Below are 17326 nucleotides of genomic sequence, written 5' to 3' on the forward strand. Positions count from 1 at the left end.
CTTTTTTGGAGTTCCTGTCATGGCTCAGTGGTTAACGAATTCGACTGGGAACCATGAGGTTGCAGGTTTGATCCCTGGCCTTACTCATTGGATTAAGGATCCAGTGTTGCCGTGAGCTGTGGTGTAGGTTGCAGACTTGGCTCAGATCCCACTGTGGCTCTGGCGTAGGCCGGTGGCTATGGCTCCGATTCAACCCCTAGCCTGGGAACCTCCATATGCCACAGGAGCGGCCCAAGAAATGGCAAAAAGACAAAAAAAAAAAAAACAATGCACACCTTTTTAAACTGTTAAATAAATACAGCAGGCTACCTAGTTAAACCTTTTTTTCTTTTTTCTTTTTTTTTATTTCATGTCATGTGCAGTGGCTTGATGTAGGATCTCAGCTCCCAGAGCAGAGATTGAACCTGGGCTGCAGCAGTGAAAAAAATGCTGTGTCCTAACCACCAGACCACCAGGAAACTCCCAAGTTAAACTTTTTTTTTTGTTTTTTGGCCTCGCCTGCAGCATGGGAAAGTTCCTGGGCCAGGGATCAAATCTCAACTGCAGCTGCAACCTATGCCCAAAAACTTTGGCAATGCCAGATCCTTAACCCACTGCTCTGGGCCAGGGATCAAGCTTGTGCTTCAGCAGTGACCTGAGCCTTAAGAGACCACACTGAATCTTTAACCCACGGTGCCACAGTGAGAACTTTTCCAAGTTAAACTTTTAAATCAGTGTTTATAGGAGTTTCCGCTGTGGTGCAGTGGGATTGGCAGTGTCTTGGGAGTGCTGGGATTCAGATTCGATGCCTGACTCGGCACAGTGGGTTAAGGATCTGGTATTGCCACAGCTGCAGCTTGGGTCACAACTATGGATCAGATGTGATCCCTGGCCTGGGAATTCCATATACAACAACCTCAAAAAACAAACAAAAAAACCCAAACAGTGTTTGTACAAGCTATCTTTGGGCTTATGACTTTGTTATATGATGGTAAGTTTTGCTAGTATTTTTATTACCTTGTTAGGGTTGGTATTGTCCTAGTTCTTTCTCAGTTATTTTTCCCTCTAGGATATAATGCTTGCTAATGTCCAGAATTGAGTGAGGAATTAGAACCTGACGGTAGTTCTAATTCTGAGGTAAGGAATCAGATCATGTTCTGCCCTGTCTGTTTCCTTGCCTGGTGATGGGCAGTATGAACAGATTCATTTGCCAGATGTTTGAGTTTTAATTCCTTTTCCTGAATCACAGCCTTAATTTGCTGTCTTTATTTTAGCTCTGTGCTTGCTAATAGAGAGTGGTTGGTATATATCTATATCTATATTACTAAGTGTTGTGTTAGGGCAGATAATATTAAAAGTAGGAATGCCAGGGAGTAAAATGCTTGTGAACTTATGCTCTATCAAAGATACTGGATGTTGGGAGTTCCTGTTGTGGCCCAGTGGAAACAACCTGACTAGTATCATGGGGATGTGGGTTCGATCTCTGGCCTCGCTCAATAGGTTAAGGATCTGATGTTGCCATGAGCTGTGGTGTAGGTTGCCAACGAGGCTCGGATCCTGAGGTGCTGTGGCTGTGGTGTAGGCCAGCAGCTACAGCTCTAATTCGTTCCCTAGCCTGGGACTTCCATATGCCTCAGATGTGGGCTTAAAAAAAAAAAAAAGAAAAAAGAAAATCCTGGATGCAGGAAACCACCAATCACTTGCCTTGGGAACAAGAGTCAGCCAGAACTTAGACCTAGAAAATAGGGCAGCTACCCAGAATAAGCTTTTGAAAATTGTGGTTATAGGTTGATGTGTCCCAAAATACTTACTAACCTCCATTGTCAGATTACTAAAACTCATTCCTTAGCTAGGAGCCTTGAAACTTTCTAGGGCGTCCCACTCAGGAAAGTGAAGAATTTTCAGAAGTGTCAGTCACGTCTTTGATCCATAACCTTTTGGGCTCCCTAGGGGTAGTGGCAAAAACATGTTCTATCACTGAATACTGTCTCTCTGTTGCACTGTCTTGCTCACCAGAAATCCATTAATTTTCTGTCAGTTAAGGTGGAGACACAGGAAGTTACCTGTGGAATTTAGAAAAGGGATTCTAATCTGAGTACCACTCCCCCCAACCCTAACAAACCAAGAAGCTTTTTTTAATCAGTGTTTCACAGTTTATTATTGTCATATAGAATCTGAGTTGGCTTGAAGTATGTCACAGTTCAAATATCTTTAAGTATTGCTGTGTTTATTGTAACCAGTATTATGAGGTATATAAAAGGACCTCATGATAAAGTCAGGAAGATCAGGCTACCTTCAAACAGCCTGTTCTTATATAGCAAGCTGTTTTATTTATTTATTTTTATTTTTTTCTTTTTGTCTCTTTAGGGCCACACCACCTGTGGCATATGGAGGTTCCCAGGCTAGGGGTCCAACAGAAGCTATAGCCAGCAGCCTACGCCAGAGCCGCAACAACACCAGATCCAAGCTACATCTGTGACCTACACTGTAGCTCACGGCAACACTGTGTCGTTAACCCACTGAGCGAAGCCAGGGATTGAACCCACAACCTCATGGAATTCCTAGTGGATTCTTTTCCATTGTGCCATGATGGGAACTCCGCAGGCTATTTTTAACAGTAAGATAGGATAATGTGACAATGTTTCAAATAAAATTTTTTTATGCTAAACAGGTGTCTTCCAGCCTTGGGTTACCTAAATATTTAGAGAAATATTCTAACACTGATGTTTGAGATAGACCATAGTGTTATAAGACAGTGGTAACTTGAAAGGCAGTCTTGCTGATCAGTTTGTCACTTTGAGTGGCTACCCTTATATTAGGTTGGGGAGAGCATGATGATGTACAAAATGGAGTGTCTGGAGATTCTATACTCTGCCTACACACCACTGTTTCTTTTTATTAATAAGCTATACAGGTGATTCTGATGTACTACTTGGGTTTAGAACTTGCTCATATATTGGGGACAGAAGTCAAGACAGGAGACTTTAGTGAGTAGAGCAGTCGGGTGAAGGGAGAAGAATTGGTACAAATCATGGAGGTTTATCACACTGAAGAGTAAATAAAAATTTAAAAATTAGGGGCTTCCCGCTGTGGTGCAGTAGAAATGAAGCTGACTGATATCCATAAGGATTCAGGTTCCATCCCTGGCCTTGCTCAGTGGGTCTGGGATCCATTGTTGCCAAAAGCTGTGGTATAGGTTGCAGACGTGGCTCAGATCTGATGTTGCTGTGACTGTGGCGTATGGATTTGATCCTTAGCCTGGGAATCTCCCTATGCCTCGAGAGTGGCCCTAAAAAGCAAAAAAACCCAAAAATAGGAAAAAAAAAAGCAAAAAAAAAATCGAAATCTGTCAGTGTTTGGTGACTAATATGAAAATCTGAAAGAAAAGAATCAGTAGTATACATCTGCCTATAGGAATGATAATTGCACTAACAGGAATAGTAATTAAGATGTTGAGAAAAAGTATTTACTATAGGATTTTTTAGACATCAATAAATATCACAGATACTTATAGTTATTTGGAGAGATATTTGATAATTGGTATCATATTTAAATGATATGGCAATGGAATACTACTCAGCCATTAAAAAGAACAAAATAATGCAATTTGCAGCAACATTGATGGAACTAGAGACTCATACTAAGTAAGGCAGAAAGAGAAAGACAAGTACCATATGATATCACTTATATCTGGAATCTATGGCACACAAATGAACCTTTCTACAGAAAAGAAACAAACTCATGGTCTTGGAGAACAGACTTGCGGTTGTCGAGTCGGAGGGGGAGAGAGTGGGACTGACAGGGAGTTTGGGGTTAGCAGATCCAAACTATTGCATTTTGAGTGGATAAGCAATGAGGTCCTGCTGTAAAGCACAGGGATCTATATCTAGTCACTTGCAATGGAACATGATGGAGGATAATGTGAGAAAAAGAATGTATGTGTATGTATGTATGACTGGGTCACTTTGCTGTACAGCAGAAATTGACAGAACAATGTAAATCAACTATAATAGAACTAAAAACCTAAAAAAAAATTAAGTGATATGGGAAAAAAATGTAAGATGGTTAATAAAGTGAGGTCAGCAGTGTCGTATGTTATGTTATGTTTACTTGACTTGTATAATGTAATCTCTCAAGCACTTTGAGGTTACAGAGCTGGATAGTTTCATTTTCTTGACTTTTCATCCTTGTTAAGACTTATAAAGAGAGCAGTGCTTCCCAAATAGAAGGCTGAGAGCTAATTTCAGTATTTCAGAAAGCTTAATGGAAATCATTCACCTAGAAATTAAAGTTTTAGCTGGAATCATACCAGCTCATTATTTGTAAATACAAGGTCTTTTTTTTTTGTCTTTTGTCTTTTTTGTTGTTGTTGTTGTTGTTGTTGTTGTTGTTGCTGTTTCTTGGGCCGCTCCCACCGCATATGGAGGTTCCCAGCTTGAATCGAAGCTGTAGCCACCGGCCTACGCCAGAGCCACAGCAACGTGGGATCCGAGCCACGTCTGCAATCTACAGCACAGCTCACGGCAACGCCGGATCATTAACCCACTGAGCAAGGGCAGGGACCGAACCCGCAACCTCATGGTTTCTAGTCGGATTCGTTAACCACTGCGCCACGACGGGAACTCCACAAGGTCTTTTTTGATTACTTTGCTAGCAGTTATGGTTTTGATTCGCCTTTTTTTTTTTTTTGTCTTTTTGCCTTTTTGCCTTTTCTAGGGCCACTCCCTCGGCACATGGAGGTTCCCAGGCTAGGGGTCTAATTGGAGCTGTAGCCATTGGCCTACACCAGAGCCACAGCAACTCAGGATCCGAGCTGCGTCTGCAACCTACACCACAGCTCACAGCAACGCCAGATCTTTAACCCACTGAGCAAGGCCAGGGCTGAAACCTGCAACCTCATGGTTCCTAGTCAGATTCGTTAACCACTGAACCACGACGGGAACTCCAGGATAGTATTATTTAGTGGTAATACTGGCAGCATGAATAATACTATACCTATCTATAAAGGTGCATTTCCTTGTTTTATTAGTTGACATTCAGCTTTCTCAAATGTCCAAAATTTTACCTTACCATCTTGTTTTGGTGTTTCATTCTTCGTTATTGAATAGTTATTTCAGACATTCATTAGTGGTATGGACTGGGTTGCAATAGCAAGAAAACTGCTCAGTGACAAGAGAAATAGAGAATCTTAGGCCTCTTTCTCATTGGTCCTTCTGCTATGTTGTCTAGGGGTTATAGATTAAAACAGTGTAGCTTATAATTTCATTACCTCACAATGTTAAGTCCCCTAAGGAATAAACCCAGGCCATAAAGCAGTTAAATCTGTTAGAGTTTGGTGTTATATGTGTGGAGGGAAAATAATTCTACTTGGGGAGTACAATTAAATTCTCATGTAGGGCATCCTTGCAGGATATAGGAGGAAAGTATGTTAGTGCTTATAGAATAGAGAACCTCTGGTCTTAATCCAGACCCCAGTATTTAATTGTGGGAAATAGAATAACAAATATATATTACATCAGGTAGTAAAGGATGCTTGTTTCAGATATCTCTTGTTGTTTAACAAGCTATTCTAAAATTTACTGGCTTAAAATAGCTATTGAGTCTTAAAATTCTATGGCTTGAAAGGGCCTCCTTGCATGGTTCTTCAGCTTGTCTCACTTGGAATCCCTCATTGGCAGCTGAACCTGGAACACCCAATGTGACCTACTCACTCAATATGGCTGTCATATGGTGCTAGTTGTTGTTTGGGTGCTTAGCTAGGACCTGTTTTTTTCCTCTTGGCCTTTCCATGTGGCTGGGTTCTAAGAGGGAGTGTTCTAAGTGTGCAAAGGTAAAAGGTGCAGACTTTCCTTTTTTTAATTTTGCTTATTTACTGCTTTTTTTTTTTTTTTTTGCCACACCCACAGCATGCAGAGGTTCCTGAGCCAGGGATCAAACGCATGCCACAATGGTGGCAGTGCTGCATCCTTAACCCATTGAGCCACCAGGGAACTCTAAAAGCTGCAGATTTTTTAAGGCTCAGCCTCAGAAATTCCATTGCCATTTCTGATTGCATTGTTTTGGTCAAAACAGTTCATGAGGAGAGAAAACAGGCTCTACCTTTTGATGGGTGGAGGTGACAGTGTCATATTGGAGTAGAGCATGTGGGTTGGGAGATAATGTTGTGGCTGTCTATGGAAACTCTTTATCAAAGTGCTTATTAGAAAGTAAAAACTCAAGCAGCCTAATAGGGGAGTAGAAGAAATGGGGGCAGGAAATATGGTTATTCTATAGGAGGTTAGGGAAGGCCTCCCCAGTGAGGCAACACGAGAGAGTGAGGAGTTCCCATTGTGGCACAGTAGATTAAGAATGCGGTGCAGGTCGCAGCTGCGACTTTGATTCAGTCACTGGCTTGGGAACTTGTTTGCCATGGGTGTGACCATAAAGAAACCAAAACTAAAACAAAACATTAGATAGTGAGTCATGAGAACCACAAGCACATCTTAAGGAAGAATATTCCAGGCGGAGAGATAGGAAAGAGGCTCTAAGGTGGGAGAATCCCTGGTAGGGTCAAGGAATAGCAAGGAGGGCAATGTGGTGAATGGGGCAGTACAGGGAGAGTAATAGGGTATGGAGTCAGAGGGAGAGAAACAGATCATGGAGAAGGGCTTTGGTTTTTTTTTTTTTTTGGTCTTTTTAGGGCCGTACCCTAGGCATATGGAGGTTCCCAGGCTAGGGGTCGAATCAAGGCTACAGCTGCTGGCCTACACCACAGCCACCGTAACTCAGGATCTGAGCCATGTTTGCTATCTACACCACAGCTCACGGAAACGCCAGACCCTTAACCCACTGAGCAAGGCCAGGAATCAGACCTGCATCCTCATGGATGCTAGTCAGATTCATTTCTGCTGAGCCACGAAGGGAACTCTGGCTTTGGATTTTCTGTAGGTGAGATGGGAATCTATTGGAATATTCTGAGCAGAGGAGTGAAATGATCGGACTTAAATTTTAAGAGAATCCTATTCTGAGAATCTTTGGCTGCTAATTTGAGAACAGACCATGAGAGGATAGACAAGAGTGGAAGTAGAGTCAAGTCAGTAGGTTGTTGCCATATAAGATGATAGAGGTGCTAAGCAGTGACGGGTGGTTTTAGATATACTTCAAGGTGGGACTGGTGGGATTTGCTGATGGTGGTCAATATGGGGTGAGAAAGTGGGGATCAAGGATGACTCCCAAAGATTTTGTCCTAGGTATTTGGAAAATTGGAATTTTCATTTACCAAGATGGGAGGACTGGGGGAGGAGGAGGGTAGGGGTGAGGGAGATGCAGGGCTTGTGTTTGGGGCTATGTTAAGAGGAATCTAAGAAGACATCTGGGAAGAAAAGGTTACTAAATGTTACTTCCTCATTGCAGGTGTGAAGTTGAGTGCTTCAGATCTGGTCACTATGGTACGAGAACGAAAATGCATATTGTGCAACACTGTGTACAGCTCAAAAAAGGTAATAATAGAAGAGGGAGAATCTGAGGCTTTTATGACATTTTGTCAGAGACAAAATTTGTGGATGGGTGAAAGATTTTAACATCCTGTTTATGCTTCTTTTGTAAACCTTAGTCTCATTTCATTGATTTCTTTCTCATTACTTTCTCATGAAGCCAGTAACTGTATCATTAAACCTCTACCCAGAATTTGAGGCTACTCAAAAGTAAGATAAAGAGAAATTTAGTTAGTAACCAGTTATAGAGGAAATAAATTAAAATTCGGGTTGAGATGATAACAACTTTCTGATTAGCTAAGGCAACTGATAGGTGGCGGCATTCTCTTTCTGTATGTGCTTATGAAAAGTGCAGCAGTGGCAATGATATTAGCTATATCCTTAGACATCCACAAGGTGGGGATGTTGCTCAAAGAAAAAACATGTTTTTTGCACCAAAAGAATTTTCCAATGCTTTATGGAAATTGGCTGCAATTGGTCTTAACAGTTTTGCTTTTTTTTTTTTTAATATCCTTCTTTTCAAAGTAGTGCTTCTAGGTTAAATACTGAGCAATATTTTTCCTGTGCTTTTAAGATGTTCTTGTCATTGGAAATTCAGAGAATTGGGAAGACTATCATGAGCAAGTTTAGCTAGGGAATTCTGAGGGAATCTTGAAAGATGTTTGGGAGTAAAATGGTTTAAAGGCAGTGGAGAAGAGATATTTTATTTTATTTTTTTGCTTTTTAGGGCCACCTCAGCAGCATATGGAAGTTCCTAGGCTAGGGGTCCAGTGTGTCCTACACCATAGCAACACGGGATCCAAGCTGCATCTGTGACCTACACTGCAGCTCATGGCATTGCTGGATCTTTAACCCACTGAGTGAGGCCAGGGATCGAAACCCTCGTCCTCGTAGATACTAGTCGGGTTCGTTACCACTGAGCCACAATGGGAACTCTGAGCAGAGACGTTTTAGGTGGGAGAAAAATATGTACAAAGATACAGAAGTAGAATGGAGTATAACAGTTCTAAGGGTTGGTAAGAAGGCTTATCTGAGGAGTTCCCGTCATGGCTCAGCAGTAATGAATCTGATTAGTATCCATGAGGATGTGGGTTTGATCCCTGGCCTTGCTCAGTGGGTTAAGGATCCAGCATTGCTGTGAGCTGTAATATGGGTCACGGACACCACTGGGTTCCTGCGTTGCTGTGGTTGTGGCTGTGGCTGGCAACTGCAGCTCTGGTGGGATTCCTAGCCTAGGAACCTCCATATGCCACATGAATGGCCCTAAAAAGAAAAAAAAAAAAAAAGACAGCTTATCTGATTAAAACAGTTTGATCTTGAGAATAGTAGGACTGCAACTTAATTGTAATTTAAATGAAGACAGCTGATAAAGAGTGTTGCCTGCCAGACTGAGGGATTTGATTATGATCCATCTGTTAGGCTAGGGTAAAGAATTTTTTTCCTATTAGTGATGGAAAAATCAGTTAAGATTTTTAAATTATGTTTAGAATATACCTGCTGCCTTTTACAAAAGTAAAAGAACTACTCTTTGAGTTTTAAAAATTTAGGCAGGGTTTATGCAGATTTTCAATAAAAATTCCTTGCGTGCCCATCATGGCTCATTGGAAATGAATCTGACTAGCACCTATGAGGATGCAGGTTCGATCCCTGGCCTCACTCGGTGGGTTGGGGATCCGGCAATGCCGTGAGCTGTGGTGTAGTTTGCAGTCTTGGCTTGGATCTCGTGTTGCTATGGCTGTGGTATAGGCCAGTGGCTGTAGCTCCGGTTGGATCCCTAGCCTGGGAACCTCCATATGCCACAGGTGCGGCCCTAAAAAGACAAAAAATAGAAAATAAATAAATAAAATAAATAAAAATTCCTTATGGCTACTCTCAGATAAGAAATAGGAAATTGAGGTGTGAGGTAGATAGGCAGATACTCAGAGACATATTGTCAGAATTGTATAGAGTATCCAGCCTATCTTGTTAGTCTCATAGTTATGCCATTTTAAGTATTTTTTTTTTTTGCATTTCTTCTACTCTGTCTTTTGTCTTTTTTTTTTTTTTTTTTTTCAGACCACGCTCGCTGAATGTGGAGGTTCCCAGGCTATGGGTCAAATCCGAGCTGTAGCTGTCAGCCTACACCACAGCCACAGAAACTTAGGATCTGAGCCATGTCTGCAACCTATACAACTCACTGCAATGCCAGATCCTTAATGCACTGAGCAAGGTCAGCGATTGAACCTGAGTCTTCATAGATATTAGTTGGGTTCATTACCGCTGAGCCATGATGGGAGCTCTGGGATTTCTTCTATTCTGTGTTAAAACATGTTTCATCTTTTCTAAGCAAAGGAATGGCGTGATTTAGGTATTAAGATATGGTCTAAGAAATTAACAGAATGGGTTAATTAAAAGGGATAAACTCTGATACTTATTTTTAGATAAGACTGGGAAAAACTTACGTTAAAGCAGTGCTTTCCTCTAATTTTCCTTACTACTATAACCCTAGTTTTTTCAAATATACTACGGAGGAAGAAAGGGTCAAGGATAGCTGTATATTATATCCCCGAGTATCCTGATGCTTATTAAATTTTGAAAGTCTGAGAAGACCTGGAGTCTAAAAATATTTTAAAAACTTTTTTTTTTTGGTCTTTTGTCTTTTTAAGGTGGTACCCGCAGCACATGGAGGTTCCCAGGCTAGGGGTCAAATCAGAGCTGTAGCTACCAGCCTACCCCACAGCCACAGCAACTCGGGATCTGAGCCACGTCTGTAACCTATACCACAGCTCATGGGCACATGGCAATGCCAGATCCTTAACTCACTGAGCAGGACCAGGTATTGAACCTGCATCCTCATTTATACTAGTCAAATTCATTAACCACTGAGCCACTACGGGAACTCCTAAAAACTTTTTTTGTGTTACTTAGTCTTTGCCAAATTTGTTCAATCCCAAATCTTTTTTTTCCCCCTTCTTCCCCCTCCTTTTAAAAACGTAATGCTCATAGGAGTTCCCTTCGTGGCACAGCGGAAACAAATCCAACTAGGAACCTTGAGGTTTCGGCTTCGATCCCTGGCCTCACTCAGTGGGTTAAGGATGCAGCGTTGCTGTGAGCTGTGGTGTAGGTCGCAGACACAGCTTGTATCCCGCGTTGCTGTGGCTCTGGCGTAGGCCAGCGGCAATAGCTCTGATTAGACCCCTAGCCTGGGAACCTCCATATCCTGCGGAGTATGGCTCTAAAAAGACAAGAGACAAAAAAAAAGAAAAAAGAAAAAAACAAACAAAAAAACCAAAAAAACCCCATAATACTAGTATAAGGTACTTTGTAACTGAGTAGGTATGCACTTGGGGCTGTGCCTGTGAATCTTTCTCAGTTACTTTAAAAACTCAGTTATCTCATTATTTGCATTCATTTCTTGAAACGGAATGGGTGAGATTTCACATGTAAATTTAGAAAAAGCTTAATAAAGTGTTTTAGACAATCAAATGTCTCATTAAAACTAGTTTTGGATGTGGAAAGGAATCTGACTAGTATCCATGAAGGTGCAGGTTTGATCTCTCGCCTCACTCAGTGGGTTGAGGCTCCAGCGTTGCTGTGAGCTGTGGTGTAGGTTGCAGACGAGGCTGGGATCCCGAGTTGCTATGGCTGTGGCGTAGGCCAGCAGCTACAGCTCTGATTTGACCCCTAGCCTGGGCAGCCTCCATGAGTCATGGGTGCAGCCCTAAAAAAACGAAAACAAAAACACAGTAGTTTTGGAGAGTTCCCATTATGACTCAGTGGCAACAAACCCAACAAGGATCCATGAGGATGCAAGTTCAATTCCTAGCCTCGCTCAATGGGTTAAGGATCTGGCATTGCCCTGAGCTGTGTTGAAGGTCACAGATGTGACTCAGATCTGGTTTTGCTGTGGTTGTGGTAGACCAGCAGCTGCAGCTCCAATTTCAACCCCTAGCCTGGGAACTTCCATGTGTTACAGTGCAGCTCTAGAAAAACAAAAATAACAAAAAAAATTAAAACTAGTTTTGGGAGTTCCCATTGTAGCTCAGTGGGTTAAGAACCAGACATTGTCTCTGTGTGGATGTAGGTTTGATCTCTGGCCTTGCTTAGTGGGTTAAGGATCTGGTGTTGCTGCAAGCTGTGGTATAGGCCTTAGCTGGAGTTCCAGATGTCATAGGTGCAGCAGTAAAAAACAAACAAACAAAACTAGTTTTTTTGTTTTGTTTTGTTTTGTCTTTTTAGGACTGTACCTGCCTCATATGGAAGTTTCTAGGCTAAGGGTCGAATCGGAGCTGTAGCTGCTGGCCTACACCACAACCACAGCAACACTAGATCTGAGCTGCATCTTTGACCTATACCACAGCTCATGGCAACACCAGATCCTTAATCCACTGAGCAAGGCCAGGATTGAACCCGAGTCCTCAAAGATACTAGTGGGTTCGTTAACTGCTGAGCCACTACACAGAAACTCTAAACAAAACTAGTTTTGAATGATAACATCTTTACTGAAATAGAATATAAAATTCATCTTTTTTTTGTCTTTTGTCCTTTTTAGGGCCTACCCGCGGCATATGGAGGTTCCCAAGCTAGGGGTTGAAGCGGACCTATAGTCACCGGCCTATGTCAGAGCCACAGCAACGCAGAATCTGAGCCGTCTTCGGCCTACACCACAGCTCATGGCAAGACCAGATCCTTAACCCAATGAGAGAGGCCAGGGATTGAACCCACAATCTCATGGTTCCTAGTCAGATATGTTTCTGCTTTGCCATGACAGGAACTCCTAGAATTAGGTGTTTTTTTTTTTTTTTTTAATGAGAGAAAAATCATTCATTTCAGTTAATGCTGTTCTGGTTAAGAATGGCTTCACTGCACGAAACAGAACCCACCTAAACTTAGCTCAAAGAAAAAGGAGATTTTGCATACATTAAAAATAATCCAAGGAAAAACTGAACAACAAGGAACGAAAACTAAACAATAGGAAGCATAGGGATTTGAGCAGGTGTTGTATATTGTTCATGGATTTTTTTCATTCTATATCCTGTCACTAATTCAATTCAGTTTTCACCTCAGTGTTCATTCGGTTAATAGCCGATCAGTTGTAGCTAAAAGGGGTCACATGCAAAGCTTTTCCCTCTGGATGAAGCATTTGTAGAGATGGGAAGGAAAGGATGCTCATCCTCAATATAATTACCGTTTAAGGGAAGTGTTTTGAATCGTAACACTGTGTATCATGCTGTGTGTAGATAACTTGTTTGTTTGTTTGTTTTTTGCTGCGACCATGGGACCATGGTGTGTGAAAATTCCTGGGCCAGGGATCAAACCTACACCACAGCAGCTACCCAAGCAGCTGCAGTGATAATGCTTGATCCTTAACCTGCTGTGCCACAAGGGAACTCCTAGACAATTTAAAGAATAGGTTGTTGTATTCTTTTTAACAAATGAACTGTATATAATAAAGTCTCAGTGCAGTAAATGTTGCAATGTTACACAGTGTTTGAAATGTTGGTTTTGATATCAGATCTGCTAGAGTTTAGTCTTGTTTCATCACTGGATTATCACTGACTCTGAGAGGGTAGGACTGAATATTTTCCCTTCAATGTCTAACTCTGTACTTGACACCTAATAAGCACTTGATAAATATTTAGTGAATAAACAAGTTAGTTTCTCCTTGTGGCCTTATGATGTCAGTACTACTCCCTTAGCAGTGTTTTGTGGTTCAAATGCGAAAATATTTGGGGCACTTAGCACACAGGGTGCAGTTAATAGTAATACTCAGCAATTATGTAACCATTCTCTATGGCATACTGGTCTATGTACGTTGGTGTCAAAAAGAGATATTTACAACTTTTTGAGTTTTTTGAGGTGTGTGTGTATATGTGTGGCACACTTGCACCTTGTTTTTGGCCTTGGCGTGTGGAATTTCCCGGGGCTGGAAGCAACCCAAGCTTTAGCACACCTTTAACCCCACAAGGGAACTCCACTTTCACTTTTAAGTGGAAGCTCTTTCTGCAGATTTTTTTCTTTCCCACCAAGGATGGGGTGGAGGGAGGAGAGAATGCAGTCCATTTTCAAACTTTTCATTAGAAGTTTGAAAACAAATTTTCATTGGAACCAAACAAGTCATTGGTGTGGGGAGGGGGAATGGGCAGTGAAGGTGCAGGTGTGATTGAACTGCTGTGTTCAAAGCATTTTTTAAAAACTTCTTGATCTGCCATAGAAAAATTTTGTGTTTTTTGGGTTGTGTGTGTGTGTGTGTGTGTGTGTGTGTGTGTGTGTGTGTGTGTCTTTTTTGGCATATAGAGGTTCCCAGGCTAGGGGTCTAATTGGAGCTGTTGCTGCTGGCCTACGCTACAGCCACAGCAACGCCAGATCTGAGCCACATCTGTGACCTCTACCACAGCTCATGGCAATGCTGGATCCTTAACTCACTGAGCGAGGCCATGGATCGAACCCACAACCTCATGGTTCCTAGTCAGATTCGTTTCTGCTGCGCCACGACGGAAACTCCCGAAAAAGTTTGTTATATCTGTAACTTCTGTCTAGAATTGATATAGCCATCTCTTTATTAAACAGATATTAATAACTGTATGTCAGGCATGGCCAAGACATGGATGATAGTTGTAACTTAATCTTGAGAAACTCGCAGTTGAGTGAGGAAAGAGTATGGAGAAAAATAGCCAAGTAGTCGAAAAGTTATGTGATTTCAGGTTGGTTGTTGTTGTTTTGCTTTTTAGGGCTGTGTGTGCAGCATATGGAGGTTCCCAGGCTAGGGGTCAAACTGAAGCTGCAGCTGCTGGCCTATGCCTCAACCACAGCAATGCCAGATCTGAGCCATGTCTGTGACCTATACCGCAGCTTACGGCACTGCTGGATCCTTAACCCACTGAGTGAGCCCAGGGATTGAACTGGCATCCTCACGGATACTAGTTGGCTTTGTTTCTGCTGAGCCATGATAGAACTCCCATTTTTTTTTTTTTTTTTTGGTCTTTTTGCTATTTCTTGGGCCGCTCCTGCGGCATATGGAGATTCCCAGGCTAGGGGTCTAATCGGAGCTGTAGCCACCAGCCTACGCCAGAGCCACAGCAACGCGGGATCCGAGCCGCGTCTGCAACCTACACCACAGCTCACGGCAACGCCGGATTGTTAACCCACTGAGCAAGGCCGGGGATGGAACCTGCAACCTCTTGGTTCCTAGTCGGATTCATTAACCACTGAGCCACGACGGGAACTCCCAGAGGTCTTTCTTAATTCCTTTACTAAAAAATGAAGTATGTCAAAAGCATAGCTAAATAATTAATGACTGATTTCAGTATTGAGTTGAGAAGAGTAACCGCAAAAAACTCTTTAGACTCAAGGAGCTTGAGCCCCAATTGTTGATAGAATAGGACAGAGGAATTTTTTTCCTCAAAGCAATCCCCTTAATCTGCTTTCTTTAATTTTGAAGGAGATGGATGAACACATGCGGAGCATGTTGCATCACAGGGAACTTGAAAACCTGAAGGGCAGGTATGGGAACGGCTGTCTTCCATAAACTTGTGGGTGTGGGGGGTCTGAGGGCTGCTTGTGCCTGTCAGCTTATTGTATAGTAATCCGTCATAAGTTAATACTGTTTAATGGCATAGAACTATCTTTTGGAAGTACTAACAAGTACAGTAGGTCTTTTTTTTCCATTGAAAAGGGATAAATCTTTGTGCATCTCAAATGTGCAGAATTCACAGTTCTAGCAAATAGATTACCACAAAGGTGGGTTGGGATGAGCTAGTTCTCTCATTAGTAAACCATTTCATTCGGACACACCAGCCTTGCATCTAAGACATTTCATATTATTGTCTCAGCTTTGTTCAGATTATTGCATGCCATAAACCTTTACTGCTGCCGGAATTGTCTAAGAAGTCCAAAGTCTGCTAAATAGCATTGAATCTCATTACTGTAAATAAAATTGATATATAAACCTTGAGTATTTAAGAATGTTACTTTGTGAATTAATGTTCGAAAAGTTTAAGAAAATCTAATAAATTAGCACCTTAAAAAATTAAATGTAGCAGGATGTATATTCCATATTTTTTTTTCCAATTAAGTTTCCTCTTTTGATGTTTTAGACGTGTGAATTTGAAATTTTGAGCATGTGGAACAGAGAAACTTTGGTAAACTGAAATTAGGAATTTATACCTTAGTCCATGAATAATGGTTACAAGGCTTGGTCAGGGTACCAGCCTAAGCCATTTGACATTATTTGTATTTTAAATAATACAGTTTTAGGTTGTGTGGGCAAATTAATATGTGATTAACCTTTAGGCACCTGTTTAGCATATTAGTGGAATTTTTCAGTGGTCTTAACTCTGTGAAGGTTAGGCCTTGGCAACTGTGTAAAAGAGGCTTTACTGAGATTTTGTGTGGAGAGCCCTTATACTGTATGTGTGTGTGTGTATATATATGATATGTGTATATATATATATATATACACACACACGATTTTTAACTTATTATCATTTAAAATCTGTGAAATATGGTCAATCCTTGATTACTTATTTGTGGATTATCTTAATTACTTGATCCTATTTCCAACAGACTTTCTTCTGGAATTTACCTTTCCTGGACTACTTACTGACCTGTACTATATTATAAAATTAAACAAAACAAATGAGGTCAGTAAATCTAGTCATTAGGAGAGAAGCCCATTTTATTCTAAAACTAATGCCTTATTTTATTCATAGATCACTAATCAGCTATTTAAAACATTAAGAAAATAAATTTTGATAACTTAAGATTCATGTTCATAGTTACACAGAATCATAAAAAGTAACAAAAAAGTAGAGGTCCTTTCACTTCTACCCTCCCACTGCATCTTATTTTATTCCTCTCTTAGAGGAAAATCAACAGGTTGGTGTATAAGCTACCCAAATCTCTTTTTTGTGTGTATACATAAATTTATATTTTTATATACACTCACACATTTTGTTTCATCTTATTAACATAACTGAAGCACATGCCATGTATGTTTTGTTCTGGAACTTATTTCTCCTCTCTTCCACTCATCAACTTAACTGTGTAATGGAGAGTTTGTCTACTGTTTTCATTTATTTGGAGCATACATAGTCTTTATGGTTTTCTTTTCTTTTTGTTTTGGCTGCTTCTGTGGCATGTCGCAGTTCTCAGGGTGGGGATGAAACCCACAACAGTTCTATATCCTCAACCCTCTGCACTATAGAGGAACTCCTGCAGCATAGTTAAATAATCAAGGAATAAGCGTTAGAAGCCTCTGAGCTGACAATGTCAGCCTTTGCACCCAAACTCATTTTATTTAGAGGAAAGCACTTATTTCCTCATATTTTAGATACAGTGCTGTCAGTTTTCTTGGCCTTTAACAAATTATAAGGGAGAAGCCAAGCAGGTGGCTAGGAAAACAACTGGCAGAACTATATATAAAAAAAAGACAAGGAGTTCCCGTCGTGGCTCAGTGGTTAACGAATCCGACTGGGAACCATGAGGTTGCGGGTTTGATCCCTCGCCTTGCTTAGTGGGTTGAGGATCCGGCATTGCTGTGAGCTGTGGTGTAAGTTGCAGACGCAGCTCGGATCCCATCGTTGCTGCGGCTGTGGGCATATACCGGCGGCTACAACTCCGATTAGGCCCCTAGCCTGGGAACCTCCATATGCTGTGGGAGCAACCCTAGAAAAGGCAAAAAGACAAAAAAAAAAAAAAGGATAAAAATCTCAAATCATTTACTGACTTGGAACATTTATTGTCATGACAGTCATCAGTAATTTGTACCAAAGGGACAAATAGTTATCAGCCATTATCTTTCTTCTTCCTGTCCTCAGTTTGTGATTATTTCCTCTGGACTTCATGTTTAATTACTGATTTTCTCATGTTAAGGCTTTCTGTTTGGCTTTTATTTG

General features: G+C 41.2%; 1 protein-coding gene across 2 annotated transcripts in view; it reads left to right on the forward strand.

Moving 5' to 3' along the window:
* Nucleotides 1-17326, forward strand: part of ZNF106 (zinc finger protein 106) — a 61370-nt gene that overhangs the window by 11686 nt on the left and 32358 nt on the right. For both annotated transcript variants that reach the window (XM_047766590.1, XM_047766591.1), the window contains exons 2-3: nt 7372-7457; nt 14872-14933. In XM_047766590.1, coding sequence (XP_047622546.1) covers nt 7404-7457; nt 14872-14933 — 116 coding nt within the window. In that variant the 5' untranslated portion in view covers nt 7372-7403. The remainder of the gene's footprint in view (nt 1-7371; nt 7458-14871; nt 14934-17326) is intronic.

This window comes from Phacochoerus africanus, chromosome 2 (genome assembly GCF_016906955.1).
Source record: "Phacochoerus africanus isolate WHEZ1 chromosome 2, ROS_Pafr_v1, whole genome shotgun sequence".
In the NCBI taxonomy this organism is placed as follows: Eukaryota; Metazoa; Chordata; class Mammalia; order Artiodactyla; family Suidae; genus Phacochoerus; species Phacochoerus africanus.